Below are 23,078 nucleotides of genomic sequence, written 5' to 3'. Positions count from 1 at the left end.
AATTTTGCCGAAACGTTCGCGAGCCAGGTTTAGGGAATTATTCGATCATACACAACTCTCTTTTCCATTTCCTCATCTGGAATCAGAGTTGCAAGTTTTCAGATGATCATTTGAAGTTGATACTCACCGTAATGAATATCAATTCAGTAGCACAATTTTTTCATGAATTTTCATTTCCTTCATAGAAAGTATTTTGATCAAAGATCAAACGAATGGTTTTTGAGATGCACGCATTCGTAACTGTCCCATTTCTAAATGAACTAAACTCTTTTCAAACAGATAGAGTAAAGGAGGCTAAAATATCTCCATATCATTCTCCTCCCCTATGCTCCAGTGGATGTGTATTTGTGGTTTATGAATTGCGAAGGCTTATTTTTAAATCGAGCATTAAGCATTAAGTGGACGTCTACTCAGTCACCGAACCAGGATAACCTCCACAATTGGCGACCTATTCAGGACATTGATTTTTTTGCTAACAACATGACGGACCGGGAAACGCTCACTTGGTGTATTTTTTCAGTTTTTATGTTTTCGTGCGTATACCGAAACAGTGCAGTTGTTTAATGTTTTCTTGTGTTCCCATAATTCGGTAAATCATCCAATTTTTTTTTGGGGGGATTCATAGAAAATTGCCGAAAAAAATATTTTAATTAAAGTGGCGACGAATTCGGGAGGTGATCAAAATTTTGTTGGGGGATTTAAAGAAAATTGCCGAAAATTATTCCAATGCGGCTGGATCAAAATGGCGACAAGACTCATGTGTCAATTTAGAATTGAAAAAGAAAAATGGTATGGGAATGGTAGCAATGTTGGTCGAGAATATGTACCTATCAGGAAAAGTCTGTTTCTAAATGTTGAAATCGACAACCTGATAGCTGATGATTCTGACCTAGGGTTACGACACTTACAATCATCTGCTACACAATTAGTTTGAGCTAGGATTATTCCAACGTTTAGGGAAAATAGCATTAAGCACATCACATTTCACTTAATCCGTGCGAAAACTTTTTCCTTATTTTATTTCTCCCGTTTTTCTTCTCTTTTTATATATATTTTTATGTACCTTGGCGTACGATTCTCAGTCATCTGATGACTTGAAATAAATGTCAACATCCCCAAGGCCACAACACACTTAGCAAAACCTGAACTAAAGTGAGGCTGAGCTGAGGATCGGGCGTTTCATCATTTGGAGATAAGTCAACTTTTTTCATTCCATTTCCATTCTTAAATGCTCAATTCACAAAAATATGTACCTACTTGAACAGCAATTATTCCGGCAATATCTAACATTTCTATGCAATGTCCGTTTTACCCGACCATTTTTAAGTTTAATTTGCTAGCATCTTTTAAATTGCTCTAAGAACAGTGTTGATGAAGGAAATTTATTAATACTAAGGGCATCCGCAGCAATCGCGAGCAAAGTGAAAATGCTCACGAGTTTAATCACTTTTATACCGCACCGGGGGTTAGTATGAAGGTGAGCAAAATAGGGCCCTTGCCGTCGGGACCGATAAAATCACCAAATTTGCTCACAAGAAAGGGGCGAGAGCAAACATGCACTGAAAAATTTCTGCCGTTTATGCTGGAGTTAAACAAACGACGTTCAGCGTGTAGAGTTTGTTTACATTTCATTATGCGCAGAGAAATTTGCGAGTCGTTCCGAGTTTTTTTTTCCAAACAGGAGGAATAAGTGGTGTACTTTCTTTTGAGCTTTTCCCCGCAACATACTCAACGCTAATCGGCTGCTGCAGAAGAAGAGCAGGAGAAATAATTAGAACCTGATGCTGGAGGTGAACGGCTTTTCAATGACGGATCGGTTCGGTGCCGACTATCCGGTTAGTGGTCATCATTGCAGATTTCCCCGGAGTCCCAACCAACCGCAGCAGCAGAAGCTGTTGGAACATGTCTGGTATCTCCAACGATCATAAATTCCATTGAGGCTCAACACGGTCCTCAATCTCGCTGCAACAGGGTGGGCGGTTCTGACTCACTGGAGCCGGAACTTGGGACCAGCGGCGGAAGACCTTCTGCATGATAGTGGAACCAGCGGAACTCCGCAGCAGCTGGCATATTTCGCGCAGGTTCCGCTAACTTTCAAATGATTCCAGCTGCTGCTGCCCGGAAATTCCTGCTGCTCCCGCCATTGGATCCGGTTGCTGGTCGATAGATACTGCTTGAACCTGCTGCGGAAAGAAGCTAACCATTCGAATCACCGCCAAAAACAATCTTAAGACTCAGATTACTCGGTCCGAAATAATTTTATCAAGATTTTTTGTAACTCTTATTTTTCAGTGCAATGCTAAATGCATACTTTGAATACTACCGCCCGGTGCGCGAAAGAGTGTGTATACCAAAACCGGTCCTCTGAAATGAGCAAAATCGGGCCTCGTATACTCACTTATTGGTGCGTTTGCTCTAATGGTAAATGCGATAGCAAACAACCTAAACTGCCAATTTGCACAAAGATTGCAATGAAAAAAAAATCTAATTTTCTAATGCTATTTTATCGCAGGGTGACCGTCCGTCTTACCCGGCTTTCCCCTACTCGTCTTAGGCCGATGACATAGTGAATACGATGCGATGCGATGCGGCTAATGCGATTCAATGCCTTAAATCTGACATACTCAACGCTGCAAAGCATATGTCAATTTGTTCCTCATCTCGAGTTCGCACAGGCTGCGTCCGTAAATTCGCATCGCATCGCTCTCACTATGCCATAGGCCTTAATCAGTTCATCAAATAACGACGCAACACGATCTTCAGTGCTCCAAACTAATGTATGACCTTTTGGATTACTCGTTTTTAGCAACCTCAGCCTTCCGGACATTATTACGGTACGAGTTCCTGCCGACGGTTCCCTGGAGGGAAACACTAGCCGTGACCTTGTAGTAGAAATCGAAAACCTGGCGATCGTTAAACCTTTTCTAGGTGGATACATAGACAAAGTCACCAGTGAGTACAAACTTCAGAATGAGTATATGTAGTAGGTACATAAACTCATCTTTATATATTACACAGTAAACGAAAATTACCGAGTTCGGTATTTTTTTTACCGAAATCCTAACATGTGTAAATCGTTAAACTGTTCGGTATTTTTTTCGGTAAAAAATAAACGAACATCGGTAAATCGATTCTTTATTTACCGATGTTCGTTTATTTTTTACCGAAAAAATTACCGAACAGTTTAACGATTTACACATGTTATGATTTCGGTAAAAAAAATTACCGAACTCGGTAATTTTCGTTTACTGTGTAGATAATGCTGCTAATTGAAAAAAAATTGATGCCCAATCAAACATAATAGACCGCTATCTGTATGTTTTTAAATAACTTAATTAAAATAGCCTAAATTAACAGCTATCTCTCTATTATAGCCTTTGACTTTTGAGAAATGCTGTATAGCTAAATTTAACTTACATGTAAGTTGACTTGTTGTTTAATTTCAATGTTCAGCTAACAATATGTGAGATCTTATTCTATATCAGTGACATGGTTGTCCTGACCATGTGAATTTTAATAACAACCAGTAGTTACATTTTTTATCCGTGTAGTTAAACTACCTTAAAACAAATAGTTGGAACAAGAATACAAGCATTTTCCATGACTATAATAAAACATATCATAAATACCATAGTAAAACCATAATAATAACTTCCTAATGCTATTAGCTTAATATGTGTTACTTGGGATTTTACAGAGCTTGAATATCACGATGCTTACACCCAAACCGGACCACCGCTTGAAAGGATCAAATTTGATGGTAAGTTGTTGACCAGACATCTTTCAAAAATCTTCCGAGTGTCGGAACTATAGACACTATAATTTCATATAGTCTGGCAAAGAGAATGACGGAAACCAATCGAACGATCATTCGCGCGGAGCCAATCGAGCATCCTATAAAAATGTTCAAGCTCTTCATAGCTCTCTCCAGTTGCAAAATAAAAAATAGTTTCTTAGATTCTTATATTAATTGCTATGTTTGTTACTTCAACGTGAAATTGCTTTTAAAAATATATATTATAATGTATAGGTGAAAAAATAGTGAAAATTCTGCTAAATAACTTTTGTTAATGTCACTAAAAAGCTAAAAAAGCTTAGTGAATCACAATACTTCAACCATGATTTTCCAATATTTAGAAAGTTTGCTCGATTGGCTCCCGCTAATGACAGTTCGATTGGCTCCTGTCAGTCTCTTTGCCAGGCTATATGAAATTATAGTGTCTATAGTCGGAACCAAACAAAAGAACGTCGCTTGTTGGCAAAGTTGCCAATCACTATCGCGAAAACTTCGGATTTCAACTGCATTGACAATATATGTAGTAGAGATGTATCGAATATTCCGTCGGCCGAATATTTAGCGCTGAATATCGCCCAAAAACTGTTAGACCGAATATTCGGCTCACCGAATAGTTGAGCTAAGTATTCGGCCGAATATTCCGAATATTTATTTTTCAAATTTATACAATAACATTATTGTCCAATTTTTCAATTGATTCCTGATAATTTATAAAATATTTAAAACTAATATTGAAAATGCTACACAATCATCAAAAACTTATTGTTTTACTGTAGATCGTACAGTGAATGCTGACAAGTATCGCTTTATACTTTAATTATCGTTTAATTTTCTTGAAATATCTAAAGGCTAAATCCAATCAAGTATTCGAGATAAGACAAATCTGACCGGGCCAGTTATTGTTCAAAACATTCCGGATTTGACCCGGTTTCAAAAAAATTATTTGCTAAATCATATAAAACACTCATATTTCTCTTTGCAAATTTGTGTTCGAAAAATCGATTTTTATACAATTTTGAAATGAACCTAAATTTATGTTTAACCCTTAGATACGATTTTAATACTGCTGCTGTGATTCAATGAAAACTTTAAATTTCAAGTTATTATCTTTCTTTTTTCTTTTATATGTTTTTGGCCAAGATTTTGCTCAGATTTGCCCTTTTTCACATTTTTTTCCAAAAATTGTCTTGAATTGTCCGACTGTGTGGTTGGTAGTCTCTGCAAGTATAGTACATTGGTACATACATGCAGAGAAAACTAGTGCATTGAATCAAAAGAAATACATTTTTGAATCAAGGTGCCAGGTGCTAACGTTTCTAAATTTTATTTTTTTAAATAAAATAATTTTTCGATCGAAACGAGAGAAAATTAGGTATTTCAAGTTAATGTAAGAGAAATTCGAACTCCTGTACCGTACTTTGAATCAAAAGAAAATTATTTGTGCCAGAACCAATGAATAAATTCTTTGATTTTGATTAAATTTTCATTGAAACATCCAGTGATGGATAACATTGTGCCGGCTCAATAACGTGAAGGATTATTGGTGAGTTTGTTTGAATAATCTAAATTATTTAACCCTTTAATGCATAGTGTTGTTTTAAAACAACACTAATAAAAACTCAAATATCTCTGAAAATATTGAAAATTTTCATATCATTTATTCTTAAAACTTATTTCTGAGATTAAAACACGCTTAGCTGAGGTACTGGCAGCACTTATTTGTTGTTTACATCAGAGAAATTTCACTTCAAGTGCCGAAAAATTGAGCTCCGTAGTAAACATTTTTTTCCCGCTCGTAAAGTGCAACGTATTTGTTCAATTCACCAGGTAAGAATTGCAAAAAATATATTAAATGGTTTGTTTTAATATCAAAAACGTGTTTTGGTAGATGATTTGAACGAAAAACTCCATATGTCGATTTTATAAGCAGAAATCATGATGTTGTTTTAAAACAACATTATGCATTCCATTGAGATTCATTGACAAATGTCTAAAACGTGTCATATATGCTTTTCTTGTTCTCTATTTAAAGGATGCGTGATACAGAACTGCAGAAATATTTAGAGAACTTATCAGATTCGGAAGATGGATTCGATGATTCGGACTCTGATCCAGACTATGAGCAACTTCAGGCATGTCACGACGCAAATCATTGTTCTACGGATGATGATACTGAAGAGGACGAGATAGACATACAAGTCATCGATGGACACAAGACATCAGGTAGCTCTAAGTCAAGTCGGAAGAAACCTTTGAATGTAGAGTGGCTCAAAAAAAATCTTATGCTCAACCAAAGTGATCTAAAATTTGGCCCTCAAGGTAGTATTCCCGTTGAATTATTGGGATGTAAAACCCCCTACGAGTTTTTTTCCTATTTTTTTGGACCCGAAATTAAACAAAAAATTGTTGATGAAAGCAATTTGTATGCCATGCAAAAGAATATTGCCAACACATTTTCTATGCACACATCTGATTTAGATAAATTTGTTGGTATTCTCGTTTATAGTTCAGTCATGAATTGCTCAAATGTACGTTCTTATTGGAATGCGTCTTTTGGATATGAACCAATAAGGTCAGCCATGTGTTTGAATGATTTTGAACGCATTCGATCAAATCTTCATTTTACGAATAATGATGAAATTTTACCGAAAGATCATCCACAATTCGATCGACTAGCCAAAGTTCGACCATTGATTCACCATTTTAACGAACGTTACGGTCATTTACCTTTCGAGCAGAAGCTTTCAGTAGATGAGCAAATGTGCGCCACGAAAATGAGCTCATATATGAAGCAATATTTACCAAATAAACCCCACAAATGGGGGTTCAAATTATTCGTTCTTTGTGGAATGGATGGATTCGCCCACAAATTCGAAATTTTTACTGGATCTGGGTCAAAATCGTCGCCCTCTTTAGAACCAAATTTGGGTGAAGCTGGAAACGTAGTAGTGCGATTGTGTCGGAATGTTCCAAGAGATATGAACCATATAATGTATTTCGATAACTACTACACGTCTATCCCACTGATATCATACCTTGCGAAAGAAGGTATTTATTCATTAGGTACAGTGCGCACTAATCGTTTACGAAATTGTCAGCTTATGGATAAGCAAAAATTGACGAAAAAGGAGATTCCTAGAGGATATTTCGAAGAAAGAACGTGTAACATTGATGGAATCGATATCAGTGTTGTTGGATGGAAGGACAACAAACCGGTCACTTTGCTGTCTTCTTACGTTGGAGCAGAGCCAGTTGGTACTATAAGCCGATTTGATAAGAAACAGCATATTAGAGTTTCCATTCCTTGTCCTAAAGCAGTTCAGGAGTACAATGCGCACATGGGCGGTGTAGACCTACTCGACAGTTTGATTGGCAGATACAAAATTTCATTTAAGAGTCGCAAATGGACCACTCGACTTTTTTATCATTTTTTGGATATGGCAATCATCAATTCTTGGCTGGTCTACAAGAAAGTTATTCGTCGTGATCCGAAAAATACCAAAATACTGATGCTACGGGAATTCAGGTTTCAGTTGGCAGAAGTTTTGTGTAAGATCGGTGAAAACTCTCCAAAAAAAGGACGCCCACGGAAGGATCAACCTCTCAAACGAGTACGTCGTGATCCATTCCAATCTGGTCCACCTCAAAACGTAAAATTTGATCAAACTTCTCATTGGGCAATTTGGAAAAACAAGCAAGCAAGATGCAAATATGCCGATTGCAAAGGGTTTACAAAACGATTTTGCGAGAAATGCCAAGTATCACTTTGCGACACAACCACCAACAACTGTTTTTATCGTTATCATAATCCATAATATAAGAACCATCAAATAAATGTTCAATTTAATAATATAAAATCAATTTGTTTTATTTTAAATACATTTTTTGAAAGGAACCATCAATCTCCATGGAGTGCACAATGTTGTTTTAAAACAACATACTATAAAGATATACAAAAAAATATAATTTATCATGAAATCGTTTCAAATTATGTTTTTGAATTGAATGAAGACAATTTGATAAGTCAAAAATTTTTTCCCTTCGCGAAAAAAAAGTCATGCATTAAAGGGTTAAGTTTTAAATTTGTTTATGGACAAGTATTCAGCCGACGACGATTGGTACCAAGGAATTTATCAGTTGGAAGCTGCGGAATTTTAAGACAATCCGATACGGCGACAGACACCCAACCGGCAGGTGCCATGAATTCACGCGGTTTAAATGGTTCCCTTTTTGGCCAGAAAAGCTAGACTACCTAAAATCTAGACCAGGAAGAAAACGGAGTGGCAAAAGGTGCACGCTCGGCCATATTGAACCATAAATGCTTGAAAAATAACCATAATCGAAGTTTTGTGGATCAAGTCGTTTTATGAGTTTTCAGTGAAAACTCATAAAATGAGATTTCAAGGAGAACTTGGATAATGGTTATTTTTTAAACATGGTCGAAAAAGTGAAAATGAGCAAAAATTCAGGGGGAAATCATTTGAATGAATGAAGAACGAGTAACCGTGTGTTGTAAAAAGAGTTTTTATTATAAAATACATGCGAAGGGATAAATCATCCGCACAGGATGAAAATCCCAGAGAAAGAAAAAAAATCATGAGCATTATTCTGGTTAGCTTCACAATTGGATGCTGGCAATGAAGATGCACTAAATGCAACAATTGCAGGGCGAATAAGGACCGATGTCATAATCATTTTCGCAAGCGCGGCTGCCTCCTCCCCGGTGATTGTACAGCACCAAATCCAGTAGCCGTTCCTCCAGTGGTTTCTAATCGCAGCTTTTCAATCGGAACATTCGCTGAACAACGGGAAGTGCTCTTAAATCATTTCTGCAATAAAGATACAGAAAACTGTTAGTATGGTGAATTAAAAAAAAATAATCCAATGATTGAAATAGTTCAAAAAACGTTAGCTTACCTTTAAAAAGAATCTATACCATGGCAAAGCAAAGTGGTTCCATTCCTAGAACCACCGCCAGTCTCCGAGAAGTCTGTCCCGGCCAATCAGATGAGGTATGAAATTTTTCCACCGTCGAAATCTGATTCTTTTTTTCCACATAACTATCGCGGATGATGTTGTCTGTTCTTGCAGATCATTCAGCAAAAGCTCCTGATGCGGTTCCTCTTGTATTTAGACTAGAGCCACAGCTAGCACACCGACTCTACCTATCAATTACAAGAAAAAAAACAAGGTTAGAGTTATTTTTTGAAGAACCCCTCAATTTTATTCATAACACTATGTTTTTATTCAAGAAATACTTACGCATTCATTGAATTTCCAAATATTCTTATCAAAAGTTGTAAAACCGCTGATTTTGAATAGCTGAATTGTTGAACTCATCGCCAAGCTATAAAAAAAACAAACAAGTTCCTTCGCAAAGATGGCTGCCAGTTTTCATACGTTTTACGGTTGAAATTTAACCATTTTTCAACTATTTCAATAGAACTCATAAAATGCCTAAAATTGAACCGTACACTACGGTTGAAAAACAACAATTATGGCAGTTCTAACAGAAATCTCAAAAAATGGTTCAAGAAAAGTCATTAATGGTTGAAAAAAAATGAGCGTGTGAATAGAAATATGTGAAAATAAATTTATTCTCGAAAAAAACTTTTGGTGGTACTAGATTTTATAGAAAAGAAAAAAAAATAGATCAAAGAGAAAATTATTTCAAATTAAAATCAAAATAACTTGAAAATAAAGGAAAATGTTATGGCATCAACTGAAAATGCTATAGATATAACGGATTTGAGATTTCGAATCAAAAAACGTTTTTTTTTTTATTCAAAGGAAAACATTTCTTCGACGCAAAGTAAAATGTAATTGAATCTAAGTCATTTTTATTTGTCCCAAAATCAAAGGAAAAATCCTTTGTTTTTTCGGCACTTTACTTTGAAGCTAATTTTTATTTTTCCGCGTGTATGGTTAAGGTTAAGGATCATCGTTCTTTTAAACAACTATTTTGAAGATATCTTGCTCAAAACTTGGTTATTTATTGGTATTTTTTTTTAAATCAGGGAGACCTCGACTTGAAAAATCGACTAAAAAACATGAGGGGCATTAAGATGGAAGAAATTGTAGAAATTTAAATAATCGATTTTGTATTTTTATTAAAAACTCAATAAAATATTCAACCGATTATTCGGCCGAATAGTTGAAAAGATCAATATTCGGTATTCGGCCGTTTGCCGAATACCACTTTTCGGTACATCTCTAGTCGATCGTTTGAAAATTTCCAGCAAACCGAACCTATTCCATATTCACGTTTTAATTATTCTAAAATTAATATTCTCAAACAAAGCAATAAATAGATTCGATCGATTTTCCATATATTTCTCAGGAATCCTTAGTCGAGACACGCAAACGGTCGAGGAAAAAACTGTGGACGTTGACACTCCGTTGGATCAGGCCACGGCTGTCTATGGAGGAGCAGTTGAGAAAACTTTTGCGACTCGGTTCACCGATCGCGTTTTACAGCCCGGACCCTATGAAACCTACGAAGAGATGAGCAAACGGATTAATTTCGTAGGAAAGGTCACAATGATTCAGCGAAACTTTCGACGATATCGATGGCAGAAACTCATCAGGGAAAGCGCTGCTGAGTGGAGGTGAGCATTTAATAATAGACCGATAAGTTCTTGATAATGGCAACCCTATCATCTAAAGCCTGGTTTACAGTTCAAGTGAAAATGAACGTGAAAAATTTTATTTTGTCAATAACTCAAAAAACGCGACACTGTAATAATATGTTCTGAAGAATGGTTTTCTTTTTCTGAGGAACAATTAGTGTTTTGCTCTGAGTCTAACTGAGAACATAGAACTTCTGACTAACATTAATGATTTGTTCTGAGGAACAATTTTTGACTTGTTTTTATCGTTGTTCTCGAACATTTTTTCAATTGTATCATCACTTTCTCTAAATATTCTGTTGATTGGAAAGTTTCGAAAATATAACCTTTGCCTAAAAAATCGCACTGTGATTATATTTCTAATTTACGACCCATAAGCCGGCTCTGCGCGTTGTCCAAAGTTTTTGAAAAGATTTTTAAGGGACAAATATCTCTGCCTATAAACCGAAACGAGCTTTTACATGATTTCCAGTCTAGTTTTCGTAAAAATCATAGTACTGAAAGTGCTTTGATAAAATTACACGATGATATTGCCAAATGCATTGACAAGAAAGGAATTGTCACACTTCTTTTGATTGATTTTTCGAAGGCTTTCGATCGGGTTTCGCATTGTATAAAGAACTAGTTTCCTCCTTTTTCTTTAGTTCATCCGCAGCAAACCTCATCAAATCATACTTGGCAGATCGGTAACAAGCGGTCTCTTACTAGAAAAACCCGATTTAATACACTAATCAGTGGAGGCTTTCTTACAGAGTGTAAATTATCTTTGGAAATAAATGACACAATAATGGATTCCTTATTTCTGAATTATATATTATCTTCTATTATATAAAATACTCTTGTAACGGTGTTTGTAGTACTACTCCTCCGAAATTACCCAAAAGGTTCGAATGAAATTATTTTTAGAATATTCTGTAGCCATGCGAATCGGTTTATATCGAATAAAAACGACACAAAGTCGCATCAATTGTCCGTAATAATTAAATTCGTAGTTTTTTGAATGAAATAAAAGTCATGGCTTCCATTTTTTCGAGATTTTTTTTTTTCCTTTGGGCGGTTTGTTTTTCGTCTCCAAGGTCGAGGCGTCGCGAGCAGACGTCGGTAGAAGATAGTAACCATGGCATAACATACTGATCAGTGGGAATATTTTGGCGCGTATTTCTCAACAAAGCATATTTTCAATGCAAGTGGTGGCGATATGAAGCTTTGATGTAATTTGTTTTGTTCTTGATTCCTAGCTCATTTCTACAGCACATGGTTATGAATGACGCCTAGCTGTGACTCAGGTTGACATTTTGCTGATCGAATAAAACATATAATATTTGTTTTGCCAAAATCTGAAATTGAAAAGTCAGGCATCCATTTTTAGAGATTTTCATTTCTTCGAGGGGTTTGTTTTTCGTCTCCATGGGCGAGGCGTCGCTAGCAAACGTCGTTGCAAGATAATAGTAACCAAAGCATACTGTTCATTGATCGCTGGAAAAAAATAAAAATTAGGCGCCTATTTCTCAACCAAGTACCTATATTTCTTATGCACGTGGGGTCGATATGCAACCTAGATGTGTTTTTTTTTGCTTATTTGTACACAGCACATGGTAATAAATGACGCCTAGATGTGACACGGATTGATATTTTATCGATCGAATCAAAACCATATATACACTGGACTCTTTTTTTAAACGATCTTATTTTACACGGTTTTATTTTAAACGACTTTTTTTAAACGATTTTCTCGAAATAAGACGATTTTTGAACATGTCAAAAACAGGTTCTACTCATTCCCGCTTTTTGTTCGAACCACTCTTGGGTGGTAAATGGATTCGGACGTTGCTCCCCGACAGAAACATTTGCCGGAATGGCCACTTAGAGACTCTGCGGAAGTTCCGGAACAACCGTGGCTTAAAACCTAAAACAAAGCAATCCAAAAAAATCTTTGAGCTTCCCGGTTTCACTCAAATCACTTCAGAATGGTCTACCTGGTTGGAAATGATCGATTTACAGTCCAAGTTGGCCACTTTACTCAACATGAGCGATGAATTTTGCCCGGTTATTTCGAACTTTTTTTACACGATTTCTTTTTTTGCACGAACACAACAATCGTTTAAAAAAAGAATCCAGTGTAAACGATTTCAAATATTAAAACCATTTTTAATTCGTGTTAATTTAAGTAGTAAATTGTTGTCCAAAAATATGAATTTGGTAAAGATAAATATGAAATAATGTTATGACACTTTGCGGACGTTTGAAAATAAGAAATTGGGAAGCTTTACATTCAATTTCGTATAATCCAATACGCCTAGAACGCTAGACACATTAACTGAACAAGAGTCAATTCTATTCTATTTTGTTTATTTATAGAGGATTTTAACCAACTTGGTCATTCGTCCTCTCATCAAGAGTCTGTTCTTTGAAATAAATTAGATAGGATTGAACTATTTGATTTTTTGCAAACGTAAATTGAAGTTATCAATAAAATAATCTACTTTTAATAACAAAAAGTGAGGATATGCATTTCCGGAAGAATTTTCAATTGAGAAAGTAGACTAGAGCAAGTGCAAACTATCAACTTTTACAAAATAGGTATAAATTATTTCTTCATCTAAAAATTGTTGGGCCCAAAAAAAATTTGATTAAATAAACTTAACTCTTTTTTTAAAATCATTCACCAAAAAACTGTTTACACGTTTACTGTTTGTTTGCACACACAATTCAAGTACAAACTTAACATGAAAAGTGTGTTTTTGTTTTACATATTTTGGCTATATAGAAGAGACTTCTGATTCACTAATAATATGACCTGATAGTGTTAAAAATAATATTAATTCCTGTAATTTCTTAGGTGGAATAAGTGAAAACGCGCCATTTAGCTATGAAACATCTACAATTTAAGAATTTAATCTCCAAAATGGCCAGAAAGTGGCCAGAAAGTGTTGAATCTGAAGCGGATATTCAAAATTATTGTAAATGTCTTTGTAAATCGAGGTCTTTTGGTTAAACAGCGTTCAGTGAAATTGAAGTACCAAGCATTGATTTATTCCGGAGAAAAACTTATTAAGGATATAGCAATGAAAGTTGATAAAACAGACAAACAAGAACAAGTATTAAATTCATTTTAAAGTCTTTCCCCTGCCGCATCTGAAAAAGACCTATGTGTTTTCACTTGCTCCAATAAATGGGACAAATGTATACATAGATATTTCCTTTTGTCAACAAAACTACTATTTTTTTTTTTTTTGAAAATATTGCTTTATTCAGAGAATATGAAAGTTGAACTGTGGTGATATTCGTTAGGATTTGACCGGTGTTTCATTTTCGAAAATTAAGATTTACAGTAAAAAAGACACATAATTTTTATAAAGGTTTTGTTTATATGATAATTTTCAGGAAACAAAATGAACTCATGAAACCATCGAAGCCTGGACAGATAATTTCTTTTCGATCTATTAAATTTAAAAAAAATTTGCTTTTCAATTAAATTTAATTTCAATTAAAACTGCTTCGAAGGATGGGGATGGTGAATAAAAAGCTGTTTGAAAATGGTTAGTAAAAAATCTTTTCTTATGTTTTTTTAATTTCTTAAGCTCTAAAAAATACACCATACAAAGCTAATTGGGAGCTGAAAGCGCTGCGTTAGGCAAAATATTCGGCAAACACTCCAAAAATTGTCCCGATATTAAAAACAATATAACAAAACGGAATAAATCTACTGAATGGAATACAGCAAATGAAACATACATATTATCAACATACAGTTATTCATTGAACAAGTTACAAAAATTGAATTTGAAAAGACCAGTTGAGTTTAAATTCTTTGGTTTAATTTTGATAGAATTGAGCGGGACGACTCGAGTAAAGGGAAAGAAGGGAAATGTAAAGAAAACTAGGAAAATGGACGCCAAATTGAACATGGTAAGACGAAGTTAGTTAATCTATAATAAATATTATGAATAAAAAAATCGATAGCAAAAATTACTAAACTCAATATAAAAAATATCGTGCAACCTGAATAGGAGTTAATGTGGTAAGATCGTTTTTAATGGAACATACAAATTCACGGACATCATCGTAACTCGTCGAGCTGAGTCGATTGGTATATATAAAGTGGGGTCTTGGACCCTTAATTAATGATATCCCCAACTGACCGTTCGCTATGCCTTTCTGTAAGAAAGCCAAAAAGGTGGCCAGTACGTTTTTTGGAGGATAAGCGAACTGATATTCATCGAGTTCATTTACTATCAAAAAATTCAAACTGTTCAAGTTTGAGAGCCACATTTCTTGACGCTCACTAGTGGTCAAGGGGTTAGCCTCCTAAACTCTTATGCTAGATGGCGTGGGATCGATTCTCTGCTGTTTGATGAACTTTTTGTCAAATTTTCGATCGCCTTCGTAATTAATTTAGCGATTGCTGGCTACTGCTGCTGAGCAAATGGTTACCTTTTTTGGAGCCAACATAAGCATGATATTTACCATGGAATAGAACAATTTCAAACAATTTTGTTTTTTGTTTGTTTTTAAAATATACAGAAAAAAAAATCCAACTTTTTGATACTAAATTTATCAAAATCGTGAAACCTAGAATAGGAGTTAATGTTGTAAGAACGTTTTAATGGAACATACACATTCACGGACATCATCGTAACTCGTCGAGCGTGAATCGATTGGTATATATAAAGTGGGGTCTTGGACCCTTAATGATATCCCCAACTGACCGTTCGCTATGCCTTTCTGTAAGAAAGCCAAAAATGATCGAGATTAGTAAATATCAAATCGGGAGTTTCGCAAGGTTCTGTTCTGGGACCTATCTTATTCTCAATGTTCATGAACGATCCTCACGTATACTTTCTCATTGCTCCATCCATATATTTGCCGATGATGTGCAACTGTATTTTTGTAACTATGGCAAGTATAACTGTCAACTTTTTTTCAGTTATCTTTACAAAATAACTATTATAATTATCATAAACGTTATTTTTAGTCAATTTCCGATCATTTATAGTTATTTCTAATTTTTTCATCATGTTTTTGATGCATTTTGCACTTTCCTTTTTTTGTTTATAATTTTTGTTTTCATTTGTCATTGTCATCATTTTTTAGTTGTTTTTTGTCATTTTCAGTCTTTTTTTTTTAATTTACAAGTTGTTTTATTAAGGCATTTTACTTATAAAGTTTTTATGTGCCGTTTTCAGTCTTTTGTTTGCATTTGTTTTTTAACTTTTTGAATTTTTCATCCTTTTGTCATTTTTGAGTACTTTATAATTAAAAAAAACTTTCGATTTTATTGTTACATTTCATCACCATTTCAGAACATAAAAAAAGTATTTATGGTGTTTGTCTAAATTAAATTGGTCCTGAAATAACGAAAACTAAAAGGTAAGGTTGTTTCTAAAAACCGTTCGATTTTGGCACATGTGCCAAAATCGGATGTTGCCAAAATCGAACGTTACCAGAAATGAACGGGGTCTGTAACTTTAATAGTCATTTTTCAATATTTCTGGATATTAATATCAGAGAAATTAACGAGTAATTGAAACATTTTTTTTCCATTTCTGAGCTGGCTTGCCCAATATTTGAATGATTACGATGACAAGACACATCTTATTTAAAAGTTAAATACTATCAAGTTTTCAAAACTTGGGTTTTTCATTCTTTCAAAAATGCAGGTGCTCCGCCAAAATTTTTGGCTTCAAAAAGTGCTCCGCCGAGCAAATGATCTGAAAACCCCTGACCTAATGTATTCAGAACTCGAGAGGTTAGTCCGTACTGTAGTAACCAGAGTGTGCAAATAGGATGTTTGGCCTGCCGATGCGATACTACCTCAGGATATTTTTGATAACCTTGAGAACCTTCTTTCACCTGAAAACATCGTTGTTCGAAAATTGTACCCAAATAGAATAACTTTGATATTTCTATATTCTTTAGATTTTTTTTGGAAGCAAACGCACGACTAAAAAAGGCCATCGAAACCCGTAATATGGCAGAAGTCGAGTTAGCTCAAGCGATGCTAGAGGTAGTTTTGACTGTTACAGCGTTGCTAACTAACCGGGAAACCGGGTAAAACTTTGGAATTTTATCACGTCACCGGGAAAACGGGAAGAAACCGGGAATTTCGGCATCCCACCGGGAAAATTGACATTTTTGGATTTTTTTTCACGAAGTTTCAAAAATATTTTTAGAATTATTTCAAAATTTAAGAGTATTTGTGAAAGTCTCGATAAAGATTTATCTCATAATCGCTTATTTTCATTCATTAGTAAAATAAGCGTTTATGTTATCACTTTTTTTAAGGGGGGGGTAGGGTCTAACACTTTCAAAAAATCGATTTTTTTATTTTTTTTATTTTCTTACTGTAAAACATTTCAAGAATGTTGTGTCAAATTTTCAAGTCAATTGAAGCAAAACTGTAGAAGTTATAGGCCTTTATCTCCTCCTATCTTATACTGCAAGAAAGCAAGAGCAGAAACTTCAAACGCGTTTTTCTCGAAAGCACATTTTTCAAGTCCGTGGACATCGTCATTTGAAAACTACTTATCCGATTCTTTTCAAATTTGGAACATATTTCCTACATATAAAATACCGGACCCCAACGTTTTTCTTTTTTGATTTTTTTACTTTGGGGAGATTTTATAGGTGAAAAATGGCGGATTTTTAAGTGAAAAATCGTAGTTTTTACTTCAAACAGCCACAAAAATTTCATAAAAATATTTTTAAGTTAAATAAAAACGTTGGGGTCCAGAAAAACATCTATTAAAAATATTTTGCTCTGATTTTTTGACTTCAGACGATTCTGTGCTGAGATACAGTGTCCACCGCAAATCCTGTTTTCTAAAAGGCATCCTCGAAAATGCTCCGTCAACGGCTCATTTTTCAATATTTTTCTACGAAAAAATTACTAAATGTTCTTTTAACAATGCGTTGTATAATGCAAAAAAAATGAATACATTTGTTTGAATGATAGCTCTAGAAAAAAATCGTGAAAATGGTGTTTTTTTTATACCCGTTAGACCCTACCCCCCCCCCTTAACTAATTGCGGAGAAATACGAGTTATCTCATTTTTTCGGTCTCCGCAAGTGTGCTACACTTACAAGCATTACTCAAATGATATTAATTTAATAATGAAACGATTAACGACAAAACTAAACACAAAACTGAACTTTTCTCCTCTCTTAAAGAGGTTTCTAACTTAACCAGGTTCTCTTCCATAGAGAGTCCGCAACATACAAATGAATTAAAGTGATCTAGAAATTCAACTGTATTTGATAAAAATCCACCTGACACCAGTTGATGTATCAGTTCGAAGTTTTCTGAGTAAGTTTCAATATGGTTCAAAAGTGTTATTTTCTCTAACTTCCTTGGTCTAGTCAGGAAAACGATTCTAGTTTATGGAGGTATTACACTCTCACTTGAAGAGGTTTTGTGTTTTGCAAATCTTGAGACTCGTTGTTTTCTGGGGGAGGAAGACTGAATAAAAATAGGAAAAAATCTTTCAAACGTCAAATTTTTCTCATCAATCTACCGACCAGTGCGAAGGTTCAAAATTTTACTTTCTTATTTAAAGATTTTCAATAAAACTTTCTTGATGCTGAAAAGCACGTTTTGTATTAAACAATTATTTAATTAGGTTTTGTTTCACTCTGGCAAATTCTTGCATGTTCAGGCGTATTAAGTCGCTCAAATTTCGTTGAAGTTTTTGAAGCTCATAAATAAAAATTGTTTGATCGATGGTTGTTCTTAAAAATAGCTTAAATAACAGATTTAGAGTTTGGGTTGTTCCCATGGACCGAACAACATTTTTATATAGTTTAAAGTTTATATTTACGACAGAGTTGACAGACTGGTATTGAATAATCTAGCTGGTGTATTCGATTTCGATGTTACCTTTAAATCTGCAGTAATTAACTCAGAAGATTTTAATGTTGCACCCAAACAACTGAGTTACATGACTCGCTACACACAACTGATCATCTGAAGTTAAAATTTGAACGATTACAAATCTTTTCAACAATTGCTGGTTTTTTGCCAAACAGTAAAAAAAACGATACAGCGAATTTCAGTCCTCACCCATCCCCCCCCCCCTGTTTTCTCTCACTATACAGGTTTCTCGCACATCCAGGTGAGGCTGTACAAGTTTCAGTTTCGACGTAAAATTATTCAGTATTCGATATACATATTTCATAAAATAATTTTATGCAAAAAGCGAATAATTTGGCAGCGTGAGACGTTTTTAAGCAGAGTTACACCTCTTTTTTATTAGAAATTCATCAGAAATTTCAATGTAGTTGTTGTTGTGTATTTTGTTTGAATTGGTCTGAGAAAGGAAACATTACATCGCAAGTGTTAAGTTTTTAATTCATTCTACGTTAAGCTGTTGCTTATAGTTTCCGAAATCTAAAGTCTTAACCCTGCCTGGTAAAAAATAATATCTTAAACTCAAACAATTAAACCTCAGCCTTGTTTTATACACGGTTTCTATATTTTATTTAGTTATTTATTGTTTTGTTTTAAAAAAACATTTTTTTCAAAAACATGTCTTTGGATATGTATAAAAAAAATATAACTGGATTTAATAAATAACTAAATATTTTCCGGCAATATGATGATTTTAAGTTTCGTTATCCTCATTCAAGTTGATTTTGTAGTACGTTTCGATGTATTGTTAACATATTTCTATATAAATTATACTTTTTTTCTAGAACTCTATAGAAATTCTAGAAAATTTATATTGGCTGAAAAGTACTACATCATAGTTTCAAGATCAATTTAACCGGACTTTTTTTCGCAAAATTTTTCAAATTGTGGAGCAAACCAAGGAATATATGCCCAGTTCGTTAGATTTGTTTTAAAAAAATCATGAAAGCCTGTAAATTTGAAACGAAAAGACTACGTGTTACAAGACGCCGAAGTGTTTGCCATGATTTCTAATCGGTTAACAAGTTTTGGGGTACAATTATTAGAAATTTGAAGCCTTTTATATTATTTTTTTTTTATTCGCCATGATTTTAAATCAAAAACGAGTATAAAAAATATCGGAAAAATCATCATTTATAACCGGAAAAAAACCTGGGAAAACCCGGGAAAAACTCTGGAATTCCAAAACGAAAAATCGCTAGCAACCCTGCTGTTAGGAAACAGCAGTCTTCACAAAAACGAGCTGCTGAACAAGTTCATGATACCGTAGAGAAGAACAAAGGGCGTTTGATAACTGGCTTCTTCGCCGGAAAGCCGAAGAATTACCGAAGACGGTGGACTTAAATTCGTTTTTCATGATACAAAAAGGAATAAATTTGTAATCCAATGAACATTTAACACTTGGCAGATCAAAATCATCTTTAGTAAACTTGATAGCTACAGAATTATATTTGGCTGACTACTTTAATTGCTTCAAAATCTATTTGGTTACATTTTTTGTACTTCAAAGTTACTTTTTTCGTTCTACATAGTCACAATTTGGTCACTTTTTTCGGTCCTCAAAATCACTATTTGGTCACTTTTTTTCAAATTTTGGTCACTAAAGTCACTACTATTTCATTGTCAAACCGCAGCCCTGCGTCTGGTAAGCCCAGCTCTAGGTGACCCTAGTTGAAAAATGTTTTTATCGTTTTAATGAAGCGCTGCATTTGGCTTCTATATCTTAGCCATTTGTAGCCAAAAAGGTTGAAATGCACAAATGATCAAATTCTGAGCAATATTTATTTCAAACTGTGTTAAGTAAATTTATAATTTGTATGCACTATATTTTATTTTATTTTTTATGATTCTACGTTTGAATAAAAACTACTATTTTTCTAAAAACACTCACCTATATGGAAACTGCGCAACACGAGCACTTTCTTGAAAGTTTCTGAAAGGTTAGTAGAAAAGGTTAATAAAAAGTTCAGATCTTACAAAGACTCCAGATTTCTGTTCCTAAGCTTCCAAAAGCTTTAGAAAATTATCAGGTTTCAGAACTAAACTAAAATTAAGTACTAAGTAAGTGATCAAAGTTCCCCCAGTCTACGGTACCTTTACATTAAACATTTAAAATTCATATTTTTATTCTATCATAACAAGACCCTTAGCACCTACTGTTTTATAATTTTATTACATCAAATAACAAAACAAGGCGACTCCAGCAAGAGCAAATGCGTCGAGAAGACAAACGCATAAAGGTGCATTCGGATGAGTACCGGAAGGAGTGCATCGTCAAAACGTTTCCCAAAACCAAAGAAGATTTCGATGCCCTATACGCACAGATTCAACACTGGAAGGAAAATGAACTTAAGCTGATTTGCGAAAAATATTCCGGCGCTCCTAAGATTGCCGAAATGAACATGCTGTTGGATAAGGAGGTTCAACTTTTAAACGGGATCGAACGCCAACGTCAATTATTAACACAAGAAATTAAGAAACAGCGCAACGAACAAAAATTGAAAAATATGGGAGATCCCATTAAATGGATTGGTTACAAGGGTAGCTGACCGAATCGCCAACGACTTGTAAAACCTGTTAATAACTATGTTAAATCTTATTTTTAGAACTTGTTATCCAAATGGATACTTTGCGAAATCAGCGAGCCCGGTATTTGGGAAATTATTATCAAAAATTATCGGACGAGGATCTAAAAAATCACGATCGAATAGAATTGTTAAACCAAGTTTCTGAAGTATTGACCAACGAAGATCATCCAGCCATCGGAGAGGTAACACTGACTCCTTGAAAGCAACTTGTTGCAGAAACGATAATATGTTTAACAATTTTTCTTATTTTTTATCCACCAATAGGACCAGTTTAACCTTACCACGCCGTTCGGGTCAATATGACCCGAAGCAAACTTTAAACTCGTCATAACTCTTTTGAAAAAAAAAAATAGAAAAATATGAAATTTGGAACATAACACTAAAACCAAGAGATACATAATCTATATCTGTAGAAAAAGGAACTTCCGGTGCTCCAACTGGCATGCCGAAAAAACCGTTACACATTTACCGTTCGGGTCAATTTGACCCGAGAGTTTTCGCGCGTTCCCTTGATGAAATATGTTAACCGATTTTGATGATTTTAGATTCATTGTTTAGGAAATTTATTCTAGTTTTCGAATTATGTCATCTCGGAATTATTTTTTAAGTTTTGACATTGTGAAAAATAAATCTTTTCAAACATATATACAAATTGGGGGTCTTGTCTTATGGAAGTTTCGGCCGTCAACCCGGGATTTCCGAAAAAAAACTTCAATTTTTTAATTTTTGCTTTGAAGCATTGTATCTCATTCGTAATTGAGCCGATTTTCATAATTCAAATTTAAGTTTTATTATGAATCATGATAATCATTTCCACTGAATACACAAAGTATCTCAAATATTACTGTTATTTTTAATATGAGAATAAAAACAAGAAGAAAAAAACCGCAGTTTTCGTACCCAGCTGTTATGATGCGCGCATTTCTCATTTTGTTATCTTGATTTCATTAAAAAAAATTAATAATCCTGCCAACTTTTTATAAAACCAATGATAGATTCAAATCTCTACAATCGATTGATATGCTATTAATGTGGTTTTTGCGAAATTTGTAGCAACGTTTTCAGAATTTACTAAAAGATGTCGGAATTCGACAAAATTTTCAAATGTTTTGTAGCAAGCAAGTCAGCAGTTTCAAAACCCCCGGGAGAACTTGAATCGAACAAAATCGATTACTCTCCCGGTCGTGCTCTCGAAATCTGCCTTCCTTCCTACAGCAAACTGAAGGAATCGCCCGCATGGAAGACTACAAAATTTACATTTTTCTGAGGTGCAATGAATTTAAAAGATAATTTCGCCTAATTTGGGTACCCTGAATCTAAATATGCAATATTTCTATCAGCTATCAGTTGACTTTTGAAAAGAAGTTTAAAGCATTTGAATAATTTAAAAATAAAATTTTTAAATGAATTATCAACTTTCCACAACACTTAAAGAAATTTTGAGTTCTGCGGGAAAAGTTATAGAAGTTTAACGTTGTTTTGTTTACTTTTCCTCATTCATCTAATTTTTAAAAAGTTTTAAACCAAACTGAATTTAAGATATTTTTGCAGGTTTCAAGAAATATGAAATTAAGTTTTTTTTTAACTTTCTTAACTGCCGTTCCAAGCAAGATTGTCCCATGTCGAAAAACGTGCAAACGAGAAAAACGCGGTTGAAATATCAGTTTTATTTCCAATTTTTCTCTCAAACTAAAAATTCACCGATAGCATTTTCGTAGTGAACACTTGAAGTTAATCATTGCACAATGTTTTCTGCCAAAAAAAAATTACATTTTTCTAGAAAAAAAAACAGTAAATTAGAGCCAAAAATGCTCTGTGTGACACTTTTGCGTAGAATCAGAACGCATACTGATGCTAGTTCTACACAGCAAAAAATTTCTAAAAGTATACGAAATCTAAACCACGAGTAGTCTAATTTTTTACACGTGTAAATCGAAGACGATGTAATTTTCAACTCCTTTTGATGTAATTTTTGTCTTTTTTCAAAAAGTGAATAGAAATACATTGTTTTGCTATAATTTTACATTCCGTGATGTAAAAATCAAGCGGTCGATAAATTTTATATCACAAACAGTGTAAAATTGTATGTTTGATTTAAAATTAAATGGAAATGTGCAACTTGTGTGGCACGCGTCGGATAAAAAGTAAACAAGTAAGAA

The 23,078-nt window shown here is 34.2% G+C and overlaps 1 protein-coding gene and 1 long non-coding RNA gene across 2 annotated transcripts in view; one reads left to right on the top strand and one right to left on the bottom strand.

Annotated features, from left to right (window-relative positions):
* Window positions 1-22,278, top strand: part of LOC129739306 (IQ and ubiquitin-like domain-containing protein) — a 28,737-nt gene extending 6,459 nt beyond the window's left edge. The window contains exons 2-7 of the mRNA XM_055730717.1: window positions 2,807-2,952; window positions 3,698-3,760; window positions 10,137-10,404; window positions 20,526-20,872; window positions 20,938-21,101; window positions 21,184-22,278. Of these exons, the coding sequence (XP_055586692.1) occupies window positions 2,807-2,952; window positions 3,698-3,760; window positions 10,137-10,404; window positions 20,526-20,872; window positions 20,938-21,101; window positions 21,184-21,222 (1,027 nt within the window). The 3' untranslated portion in view covers window positions 21,223-22,278. The remainder of the gene's footprint in view (window positions 1-2,806; window positions 2,953-3,697; window positions 3,761-10,136; window positions 10,405-20,525; window positions 20,873-20,937; window positions 21,102-21,183) is intronic.
* LOC129739313 (uncharacterized) lies at window positions 8,433-9,132 on the bottom strand. The gene is made up of 3 exons (XR_008735819.1): window positions 9,059-9,132; window positions 8,714-8,961; window positions 8,433-8,625 (listed from the first exon to the last, which is right to left on the bottom strand). It is a non-coding gene; the product is annotated as an uncharacterized LOC129739313 (long non-coding RNA).
* Window positions 22,279-23,078: the final 800 nt, after the last annotated feature.

The sequence above is a fragment of the Uranotaenia lowii genome, chromosome 1 (assembly GCF_029784155.1).
Source record: "Uranotaenia lowii strain MFRU-FL chromosome 1, ASM2978415v1, whole genome shotgun sequence".
Taxonomy (NCBI): domain Eukaryota; kingdom Metazoa; phylum Arthropoda; class Insecta; order Diptera; family Culicidae; genus Uranotaenia; species Uranotaenia lowii.
Note: the sequence above shows the minus strand (reverse complement) of the source record. Positions and strands in the feature narration are given on the sequence as shown.